The sequence below is a fragment of the Trachymyrmex septentrionalis genome, unplaced genomic scaffold, assembly GCF_001594115.1.
Source record: "Trachymyrmex septentrionalis isolate Tsep2-gDNA-1 unplaced genomic scaffold, Tsep1.0 scaffold101, whole genome shotgun sequence".
Lineage (NCBI taxonomy): Eukaryota > Metazoa > Arthropoda > Insecta > Hymenoptera > Formicidae > Trachymyrmex > Trachymyrmex septentrionalis.
Genome location: NW_017304136.1, coordinates 67,648 through 79,741, shown reverse-complemented (window position 1 = coordinate 79,741; position 12,094 = coordinate 67,648). Strand labels below are relative to the sequence as shown.

At 31.7% G+C, this 12,094-nt stretch overlaps 1 protein-coding gene across 3 annotated transcripts in view; it reads left to right on the top strand.

Annotated features, from left to right (window-relative positions):
- The first annotated feature begins 10,061 nt into the window (after positions 1-10,061).
- Positions 10,062-12,094, top strand: part of LOC108756884 (transmembrane protein 230) — an 11,936-nt gene continuing 9,903 nt past the window's right edge. For 2 of the 3 annotated variants that reach the window (XM_018501044.1, XM_018501035.1), the window contains exon 1: positions 10,062-10,128. In XM_018501044.1, the coding sequence (XP_018356546.1) occupies positions 10,071-10,128 (58 nt within the window). In that variant the 5' untranslated portion in view covers positions 10,062-10,070. Of the gene's footprint in view, positions 10,294-12,094 lie in introns of all 3 variants that reach the window. The other variant, XM_018501052.1, reaches the window with a different exon arrangement.

The window sequence follows — 12,094 nt, the reverse complement described above, 5'->3', positions numbered from 1 at the left end:
GAAATAAATTCTGTTAAAAATAATTGTTAGGTCAATCGAAAAGTTGGTCCGTTCTTTCTATTTTATGTAATCACACACATACAACGGTTTCATTGCCAACTATGTTTATTAAACAATACGTATTGACATTTTCACATAATGGAAATACATAAGGCAATTAACGCAGATCCATTCTTACATATTATAATTTAACAGTATCGGACGTTTTGACTTCCTTTGAGTCATCTTCAACGATGTCCACAACTTATAAAAATCCACTTACATCAATGTATCCGCAAACAATTTGAATCCATCTGCAGCGGATAAAACATCTTTTATTACCAAATTGAAGTATAAATGTTCATTCGTTCTTCAGCTAAATAAGGCCGCTGTAATTATAATTGATTGTGAACCGCGAAATAGTACAAAAAATAACAGATGTGATACTCGTATAATAACAAAATCAAACAGCCGTTACAAGACTATTTGCAAGCCTTGTAACGATTGTTTGTTTTTGTCATTACATTACCGTAGTGGCGCGGGTGTTCATTTAGCTAAAAAATGAATAAACATTTGTATTCTTTAAGGTGGTTCTTTAGTAAATCGAGTTGCCATAGAAATATTTAAATTTTTTATATAATAAAATTGAAGTATTGAAATTGACGTGTGCAAAATTCTACGGCAGATTAACGATAAAATAAGAGAGAAAAAAAATTGAAAATGTAACCTTTTATGTATAACTTACAAAGGAAGTTACCCAGATGTTCCATTAGTTTTGGAAAAGTAATAGTTAGAAGTTATAGTAGCCTACCTCCTATTAATTAAAATGAGTGTCATTTGCTCGGAAAATTTGATATTCGTTAAAAAATGGATTCAAAGTCCGCTATATAAGCGAAAATGGATTTAAATGATATTTTTTCTTAACTTTCTTTTAGTTTTTGGTTTTTTTTACATACGTGTGAGCAATATACGTAAGTGGAAACTCAAACCTTGGATCTCAATTCCAATGAGAGATGAACATTTTTTTATCTATCCCTCCCGAAGTTCGAATTGCATTTGAATGTAGTACACTTTTAAAGTTGTATGTATGCATAGAAGTACGTATATTTTCTTATTATACATTACCATAATGTACACACACACATACACGCACACATGCACGCACAATTAAAGAATAAAATTTTATAATTACATTATGTAGACAATATAATATATTATAGGATATGTGTGGTAATAAACTATACAAATCAAAGCTTTAAAGGGTCTAAATGGATCTTAAATGCTTGTATGATTCTTGTGTGAATTTATATACTATATAGTCCTTAGAAATGCGGGCCGAAATGATTTTTCGGTCTTGAAGACGCTAACTCAACTATCGAATATTAAGGCCTCGGTAAAGATTTAGAACGCTCGCACGGAATGCAAAAGATTCGGATTCGACTCTCGGCCGAGGTATTTTTCGCAATAAGAATTAATTATTTACAGATTTTAATATGTTATTCAATATTAAGACATGTTAACAATATTAAGATCGTTTCGAAGATGCAAATAAACATAAAAAATTTGTTTAATTGCTAGTCAATTTAACTCGTAATATTAATGCGGTAATTTAGTGCGGTAATTCACATTATGTAGATCAAACAATTATGTTACAAATTAAAATAATAAGAAAATATATATAATAAATAAAAAAATACATGGGGCATTCCATGTGAAGGTGAACCACACATTTTCAAAAAATGTTCCTGATTTTGCCGAAATCTACTGATATTGGTGGATTTGAGGATGTAAACTGTTTGCAAAGTCTTAGACTTAGTCTAGCTAGTTTAGTAACTGCAAAAGAAAACGAAGAAATTTTGCGATTTTTCGTTTCATATATCTTTCTAGATTTTTTTCAGATGGAAAGTAGAATTAATAGAATGAAGTTAGTGCCGTTTCCTAAAAAGTCTGCTCTTTCACGTGGTGATATCCTATTTTGAGTAACTCTTGATTATCATTCCTGTTCAAGTATTTGAAATCTTTAAAATCACGCCATAGAAACCAGTGCCGATTTTTTTCTTTCAATTACAATTACCCATTTAGTTTCTCCTGGTATTTTTTATTTACGTAGGTAATGCTTATTAACTGCTGCTGTACTTTTCTGTCTCGTTACTTTGTATATTTGATGCATTAGTGATAAACAGTAGTCAAATACTGCATTTCGATTGTATCCAAACAGAAAACAATAGGAAAAAATACTCATTTAAATGCTTCAACAAGGACTTCACAATTTTATGTGATATTTTTTTTGTTTACTGTATGAAATACTAGCTAATCCAGCACTGATCAAGCATGACACGTGAAACAAGATTGTAACAAAGTTTTAAGACTGATTTACGCTGTGTCGTGTCTCAACAATTTAAATTTTCCGTTGCGATGAAATTGTTGATATATTACGCTTGGAATTTTTCGAAAAATGTTGCGGCGCAATGCGCATAACCGAGTAGTCGGATACACACTTTGTCCTGTATCACATGTCTTTCTGAAATTATACTTCGAAAACGGCTCCCAGAATGCAGCTTCATATGATTAAAATCGATTATAGTATTATATTTAGAGCTATTAAGAACAAAAATCGGTATTGGTCCCTGATTATGGCACGATTTTAAAGATTTCAAATATTTGAACAAGAATGTGATGATAAAGAATTATTCCAAATAGAACATAATCACGTGAAAGAGCAGACTTTTTTCTGTAGGAAACAACACTAACTTCATTTTAATTTCCCTTTTTATCAAAAAAAAATTTTTTTTAATATATGAACGACAAATTGCAAAATTTCTTCCTTTTGCAACTACTAAACTAGCTGAACTAAAAGTCTAAGATTTTGCACAACAGATTGCTCAAATTCGTCAACATCAGTAAGTTTCGTCAAAATTCGTAATGTTTTTGAAAATGGATGATTCACTTTTACATGGAATGCCCCCATATGTACTTTTATACATACATTCATATACATATGCAACTTTATAAGTGTACTATATCCAAACGCAATTCGAATTTCGAGAGGGATAGCAAAAAAATGTTCAACATTCACCATTGGAATCGAGACCTAAGTTTTCCCTTCTATTTTTACGTATATTAGGTATTCACATGTATGCAGAAAAACTCAAAAAGTAAAAAAAGTTACGAAAAGATTTAAACTCATTTTCGGAGCCGCTTATAGCGGACTTCAAATCCATTTTTTTAAATAAATATCAAATTTTCTAAACGAATGGCACTCATTTTAATCAATAGGAGGTAGAATATTATAATATCTAATCGTTACCTTTTCAAAACTAATTGGACATCTAAATAACTTCCCTTGTTAATGATAAATAAGGGTAAGGCTCTCAGACGCTTCTTTGACTAACTGCACACAAATCTTACCATAGACTTTTCTCAAAAATCAAATTATAATAGTTTAAAATATTACGATTTTAATAGTCACAAAAAAGTGATAGATCAACGGCTATTCCGGAAAAATATTTACGTGCATAAACTTACATATAAATTTAACCTCGAAAAGTAAACATAATTTCATCTTGTTTTCATTCGATGAAGATGCAGCTCTTGAGTTATTATCGTATGTTCCATACTATTTCATTAAGATATATACGTAATTTTTGGTGGGCCCTGATAAGGCACTCCAAATTTTCGGCACTTTACTAAAAAACTATCTTAATTTGATAATAAAAGAGGCTTGATCCGCTACATATGTGGACTGAAATTGCGAATACATTGATGACTGTAAATGGATTTTTATAGGTTGTGAATATTGTGTTGAAGATGACTCACAGGGAATCAAAACTTCCGATATTGTAAAATTATAATATGTAATGGAAATATAAATGTTGAAATAAATAACAAATCAAAGGACTCTTTCTATACAAAACAAATAATAATAAGTAACGGGCAAAGTAAGAGTCAACACATTTCTTTGAAATTAACAAAAAAATATATATTATAATTAACAGAGGTAAAATTACATAACGCCAAAAATTAGAATCGAAATTACGAAAATGATTACAAGTTACAAGTTTCAGCTACCGGATTGAGCCCTCTTCAGACATTAACATAACGAAAAAATCGCAGAATAAAATCAATTATCGCAAATGATCGCATATTCAGAATATTCACAGTTCAGGTGAATCTTGATCTCGAATTCAGCATAATTTCCGTATGATTGAACCGTCAAATGTATTAAAAATATCTTGGTAAAGTTCTAGTTGATAAAAAAGATAAATTAAAAAACAAAAAAAAACGTACCACAAAAAATCTACGCATAAATAAAATAAAATACCGGAAATCTAACAAAAATAATAAAATTATGTAATAAAAACTCACCAGAATTCATGTGTTAGAAATTTAAATTAGCGTGTCCAAAAAGGAATAAAAAACTTTTGAAATATATACAGCAAGAAGGAACGCAGATATGTAAGACAGACATTACGTGTCGATTATTATGTACGTTCAGTAGTGCGGATCAACACCGACTGAGAGAGGAGACGGACTGTTAGTAACAGAAAGTCAAACTTTATTTATGATGGGAATATAAGCCTTGTGGAGGCCGTCGGTGTCAGTTTGTAAATTGAGACCATTCTTTTGCTTTCTGATATTAAGCATCTCTGAAACCAAACGTCTCCGATAGCAGGGCTCTTCGAAAGTTGTAATTTGTAATCATTTTCGTAATTTCGATTCTAATTTTTGGCGTTATGTAACTTTACCTCTGTTAATTATAATATATATTTTTTTGTTAATTTCATAGAAATGTGTTGATTCTTACTTTGCCCGTTACTTATTATTATTTGTTTTGTATAAATGTTGAATTATATAGCGCACGCGAATTATCATACAGATTTTACTCTCATTTGCCCATTTTAAAATTTATATTGCTTAATTCATATCTCAAGAGTCCAATTAATAGATATTGTTTTTTACACAATATCATAAAAAAACGCTGGCAATATTTATGCGTTAGTGCAATGTGGGTCAGTATAACCTTCAGCAAAATTTCCTTTGATAGTAAGGCTTCTTTTGTTTTAATAACGCGCAAACTTAGATTCGTGAACTAATGGCGTAATTGATTCACAAGTATGGCATGTTTGCGTTATGCAAACTCAGTGGAATGTCCAATTGTCATTTATATAAGCAAGTACAAAAAAAAGAAAGATCGTTAGATTATCACTTTTCGAAGAATAAAAAGCCAATATGAATAACATTGAAATAAAACTCATTTTATAATAGCGCGCGCAAATTGATTTCGAAACATTACAAAAATCGCTTGAGATATGAATGATGCGGATATCTCAATCGATAATTGTTACATATAGTTTAGTACTTTTATAATTTATTATTTTTTATCTGCAAGGAAACTCGAATAATTGACACAATGTAAAAAAATAAATAAATTCTCATTCATTAATGAAATATAATAAATTGGTTAAAGTTTACATAATTATTTACGGACAACGTGTAAAAACTATCGTAGCGACATCTCCTGATTTTATTCTCACTATCTTTACATTTATATCGTTAATTGACACATTTTGATCGTACTGTTGATACAAAATTGCGTCGAATGCTACACTCAACATACAAAATTACCATTTCAAATTTTTTTTTATTTAAATTATATTTTATTTTATTCATTGAATATTAAAACAAGAGGAAGGTGTGCTGAGCGTTCTTAATAATAATTGCTGTTGGTTAAACTATATCAAGTATTATCGAAAGACGAAAAAACATCCTTGTAACGGCGTCAGTAACACGCACCGATAATGTAAAAAAATTACCGATCCTTTTACAGAAAATTCGCAGATTACAAGATGAAGCGCGAGTGCATCTCGATATATACCGGCGGTACGTCATAAGATTGCAAACGATATGCCGGCCGTGCCGGTCCAATCCAAAGCCGGTTGTGAGTGTTATGCAATTCCCAGTCTTCCCCTTTACCCCCCCCCCCCGCTTAAGAAGGGTCCAATCCAAATGTATATTGCAGAAGTCCCTTATATTTTGCATCACATCACCCAACGTCTTGGACCGATTTTGCCGGTCATGTGTCTTACAATTCGCGTGCGTATACGCGCGTTTAATCGATTTACCTGAACGAGTGGCAGCCTGTCGTTTACGTCCGAGCACGCCGTCAGGATCCGTCTTTTCGCAGAGAGGACGAACGCTGCGTCTCGTACCCGGGATCGTTGATTGATTCGCACCACTGTCCGATTGATCGCGCGCGATTCTGGAGACTGCGAAGCGGAACCTTACCGTTATCGAGAGAAAGAATGGTCGCGCTGTTGTCAAGGGATAGTTCCAACGGAGGAGGCATCCACCCTCACCGCCCCCTGAACCCGCACTGCCGCCCCTGGGCCATCGTTGTTCTCCGTGCACCGAACGTCGTTGGTACGACGGTGCGCAGGCGTCGCGACGCCGCCGGCAGTGCCACGGTTTAAACTATCGGCACTCTTGAAAGGTCTTGCAGGGGCGTGATGACGTAGTCCACGATCTGAGACAGCTGAGTCCCCCCCTCCTCTCTCTCTCCCCCCTCTCCCTCCTCTCTCTCTCCCTCTCCCCCCTCTCCCTCTCTCTCCCCCTCTCTCTCTCCTCTTCTCTTCTCTCTTTTCTCTTCTCTCTCTCTCAATTCTACCGAAAAAGCGAACATTATGATGAACGAAACATTTTGATAGATATCCGTGATAGAATCCGCAGAAGATGAGCCAAAGCAATTCGTAATTATAAAGACAAAGGTACATGACCGTTATTCCACCTTGAAATTTTCAAAAAAACCAAAATTTTTGTATTTATTTTTTATCCGAAATTCTCCATATTAATGAATATACAATTGATTATCGAGCGATGTACAGCAATTGGTGTCTCCAATTGGTCGCCGTTAAACTGTTCCGTTTACCTGAATAGTTCAGTAATTATTTAACGTTATAGTTACATATCTATACTGTAGATGACATTGACACACAATTTTAATATAGATTATATTAGTTTCGATTAGAAATCAGTGTGTTTACATATATGCTTAAAATACGACGAAAAGAGATTGAAATTATTGAAACTTTAATCGCGTTTTTCTTAGAATGATGTTATCAAAAACGATGGACATTAAAACTACCACAAAATTAATCCAAATGGTTCGAAATTTAGTTCTTATTGTCAATTGAATTATCTAAAGAAATACCTATGATTTTTGCAACATATACTTTTTTTTGTAATTTATACTTTTCCTACGGAGAACAAGAAAATCAAAATAATGACCGAATTTATGTCATTTTTTGGTCATAATAAAAATTTCGATCTTAGATGATTTAAGAATTATTTTATATATAAAGTATTTTCTCATGTTGATAAAAATAAGAAAATGCAATACTGAAAAGTTAATAAAAAATTCTGAAAAAATTCTTGAAGCTCTATGAGAAGAAAATAAACAATTCTTGTCTCTTGCAGTTTTTCTGTAAAGTTGACAGTGAGTAAAACATTATTGAAGATTAATTTTCAAGAATTTTTAATAATTAATATCTTCTATTGAGAAAATAGGAGAGGTTTGTAAAATAGGAGAGAACATTTCTTCTCAATTTAGTTTATTCTGCCCCTGTACGAAAGATTTATCATTACAAACACCGTCTATATATCGTATATATAATAATAATATTAAAGTTATATTTTTCTCTTTTTTCATGCATAATTATGTATATATATGTATATATATATATATAAAATACATTTTTTTATTATATCGTAATGAACAAAGTATAATTAATGAATTTTTTTTTATTATTATTTCGCAAACGATTATATATATGCATATAGCTCAAAATTATAAAAAATCTGTAAGTTCAAAACGCGTACAATATAATAATTATTTAATATTAAAATATAATTTTTCATAATATTGAATTGTTCATTAATTTCTTGGTTTTTTAAATCTTTTTAACTTTAATAATAAAATATTTCGTGTGCGTACGTGCGTACGTGTGTGTACGTGTGTGCGAGGTGAGTGCGTGCGTGCGTGAAGAATAAAACTTTTGTCATCTTTAAATCGATTTAAGCCGATTTAAAATCGACTAAAACATAGTCGACTTTAAGTCGACTAAAATGTACTTGACTAATAGTCAGCAAATAGTCAACTTATGGTCGACTATATGTCGACTAAAAAAAGTCGACAAATAGTCATTCGTGTTGTGTGGGATTCTATTATCGATATATTGTGACGATTTGTATGCTGCTGTATGCTCCTTTGTATGCTCCTTCTTCTAAAATAGATCAATTTTTAGAGTGCTTTAATTCTTTTCATACTCGTCTTCAATTTAGAAATAGATCATGACTTATTAACTTTTTAGATGTTTCAATCACGATTATTGGTAATCAACTAAATTTCGATTGGTACCACAAACCGATCTTTTCGAGGAGATTTCTAATTTTTTTTTCAAATCGTTCTCTCTCGCAAAAAAGAGGAGTAATCATTAGTCTAGTAGATAGAGCTCTTTCTCGAATTCAGAACATCATACTAAAAATTTAATGATAATAGAAATATTATTACTAAATAATTACTCTCTCAAATTCATTTTCGAAACAACAGAAATAACAGAGTCAAATGCATTCTAAGACGGAAGACAGTATCGCATAATAATTTAGAGGAGAAAAACGAATCAATGTATACATTGTGGTTCACAGTTCCTTTTATTCCATTTTTTACTGATAAATTTAAAAAATTTAATAGAGATGACGGTTTCTTTCTATAGTTCGAATAAACTAAAAAAATATATTAAAGAACATAAAGATCTACATCATTTTTCAAAAAATAATGTTGTCTATAAGATCGATTGTGTTGAGTGTGATGCAACATATGTGGGACAGATTGAGAAAATTGAAGACAAGAATTAATGAACACAAAAATCATATTCAGTGGAACACGAATCTACTCGATCAGTAATAACGGAACATAGATTGCAACATGAACATAACTTTGATTGGGATAATATTAAAATTTTAGGCTGCTTTTTCATGCTGACGCTTGACGTTCATTTTCAACGTCAAAACAAGTCACGTGATCAAAATTGATGCTTAGTATTCGTCAATTTTGATCACGTGATCAGTTTGACGCTCGAATCGAGCGTACCAAATTTTTGATTTCGTACTTTTTCTCAATTTTATAGGTTTACTCTATGCCTAAACTCATCAGTAATCGAAATATGTTTTGTTTTTTTATTTCAGACCAATAGAAAAAGCTGGGCGATGGCAGCCGTTTTACGTCTTTCACAAAAACGGCCTTCGTGGAGGGACTGTACCGCCGCCATTTTGTATCAAAAAAAAATTTTTTTAATTACCTGACACACGTCATTAAATTATGCCAAAAGTGCAAAATGATTTAATTATTTTATCACCCTCAAAATAATTCACGAAAAATGACTGATTTTCGAGCATTTACATGTATTTCTCCCCTTAAGTGCTGAACGCAGATAAGTTAATATTGCAAATGGCGTTCTAATTCGCAAACTATTTCTCTCAGCGAATTGCTTCTCGATTCGGGACACAATTGAGAGTCACTTTTTTGTATTCGCGCTCAATTATGATCGGTCTTCTCCTCTCTTATTTCATGACAGACATTCATAAAACGGTTGCAAAATTGTTTTCTGCTGAACGCAATCATGGTTTCTGATAGGTTAAAATTCGTAATTTCCTGTTCCTATTGTCTGTGCTTTTTATTGTGTTTCCGGCTTAACGATTCTAGTTACGTCGAAGTAAGAAAATTATTATTTAGGGAATAATCAAATTGGAAAAACATATCGATATTCGACTTTTTTCAGAAAAATAATTGATGTCAAAATAATCGAGTGCGAATTGTCCATCTCTAGTTGAATTTCTCTATTTCTATCGCTATTGCTATCACTATCGTTATTTCTATCGTTATCGCTGGCTGCGTTCAGAAATTATGCCTAGATAACTTTAAGCTATAGATTACGTCACGTATATTATAGCAAAAATGCACACTTTTTAGTTATCTAGGCGTAATTTCTGAACACAATCTGCTGTCTCTCATTGTGTTTAGGGCTTTAGTGAGTTTCATGAACTTTAAAAGTGAGGTTATGAATCTACGTTGTTATGTGATTACTTTTTACCAAAGTAAGCAAGTAATGACATCATTAATCTGAATATTTCGTACTCAGATTACTTCAGACTGTTTTACTTGTGTGTAAATGGAAAGCAACTAGTGTATAATTAGTACAATATTGTTTACTAAGAACTCTCTTTAACATCTGAGTATGATCATCACAACATAATTTGATGGTATTAGTTTTTTATTATATATGTAACATATCTAATATATGCACACATCAAAAAGAATCTAATAGCGTTTTTCACTGGCAGAACTGATGCGCATTAAAGCTGTTGTACACTATCTTAATCTGAATGTAAAAGTGAGATATCTCAATTAATAAAATACTCAATGTATAATTTATCAAATACCACAATAAAATGTATTGAGGATTTTATGATTTATTCGTTTCTATATTTTTATTAAACGTACATCTTTACGTCGATTTGTGTACAATGGCTTTAAAATGCACCGAGTATGCACTAGCTCTGTTTATGAAAAATGCTATAACATTTGTGACTACTAGTCAGAACTGAAAGGAAGGAGAAAGGGAGAAAAAGAAAAAAATCAAAAGACTTATTTTTGAATGGGACATTTAATTGTCAATATCACTCTACAAAAATATATCATTTTTTGATATTTACACGATTAAAAACCAGATTTATGGCAATATAATCTATTTAGCGTTCTCGTTCCTATGCTTTACATTACATCAAAGATGCTTCTAAGCTGAATTTCTATATGCTCGATGGAAAGAATTTCCATTTTTTTTTACTTTAATCCAGATAACAAAATGTTAGCAAGATGTCGACAGATTAGCAGCAGATTTGATCAGATGTTAGCAGACTGACTTCGCATTCTGCTCCTGTTCTGCCGATAGAACCTGTTAACATTCTATGCAAACAGATTGGCAGCAGAAATCAAACAGAACCTATTGACAGACTCTGATAGCAAATTACTAGCAGAAACTAAGCAAGATCTGTCATTTTCATTTAAATCGACCTGGTTTCTTATAAGAAATTTTGCATACATATATATAAACGGTTACATATAATTATATATAATATGAGATCTAGGCGAAATAATCTCTAGCGAATAAAATCATCACAAGTAATCATGCCAATAAGAGCCGACACATGCTGTTGGTGTGTATGTATTTATTCAAGTATATATAAAATATTAATTACGTAAACATTTCGATTCTTTGTTTAGGATCATTTTCAATGCTACTTAAATTAACGCACTTTCGTCGCAAATGTCAAAAATTAAGAATTAAAACTAAATAATTTTATAATTAAGTCGCTATTTCATATTATATAGTTCTTACAGATTCAATGCGTCAAGCCGTAATGCGTTCTTTCGTCTAACATAAACCCCCCCCCCCCATAAAATTGACAGATTAAATAATAAATTAATTACATATATAAGTAAGTAAAATATAGGTTATATTTTAATAAACTTATATGTTAAGCTATGTTAGACTATTGTTGTTCGTTCGACATGCGGATCTCGTGTTAGGATATCATAAACAATCGATGTTTTTCGTGCGAAATAATTGTTGTGGAGAGGAAGAAAATCTCACATTAAATAATATATCTAAGTATGTAGAATCTAACAAATCAGTATCATTTTTTTAATTTAAACCATTTTTTTGCGGTTTTATATAGATCATTTCGGATATAAGCTGTCATTGTAAAATACTCTCTTCATCCAAAATCTTTATCTCCTCCCAATCAAATTCGTACATTAAATCCAATTCAAAAGATTTTAACCCGCGATCGTCCTTCGTTAAAAAGTTATTAACAAAAAAAGTTTGAAAAAATAATGATTTATTCCTGCTTTATACAATATTAAAAGCTATTCTGTACCCTTACTTGCTTACGTAATGACTTTGTACGCAAATCAACTCCCACCGCACCTTCTCCCCTGTTTGGAGGACCATGGTGCATGGTTGGATTAGGATTCTAACCCAAGAGAACATACTATATTTCT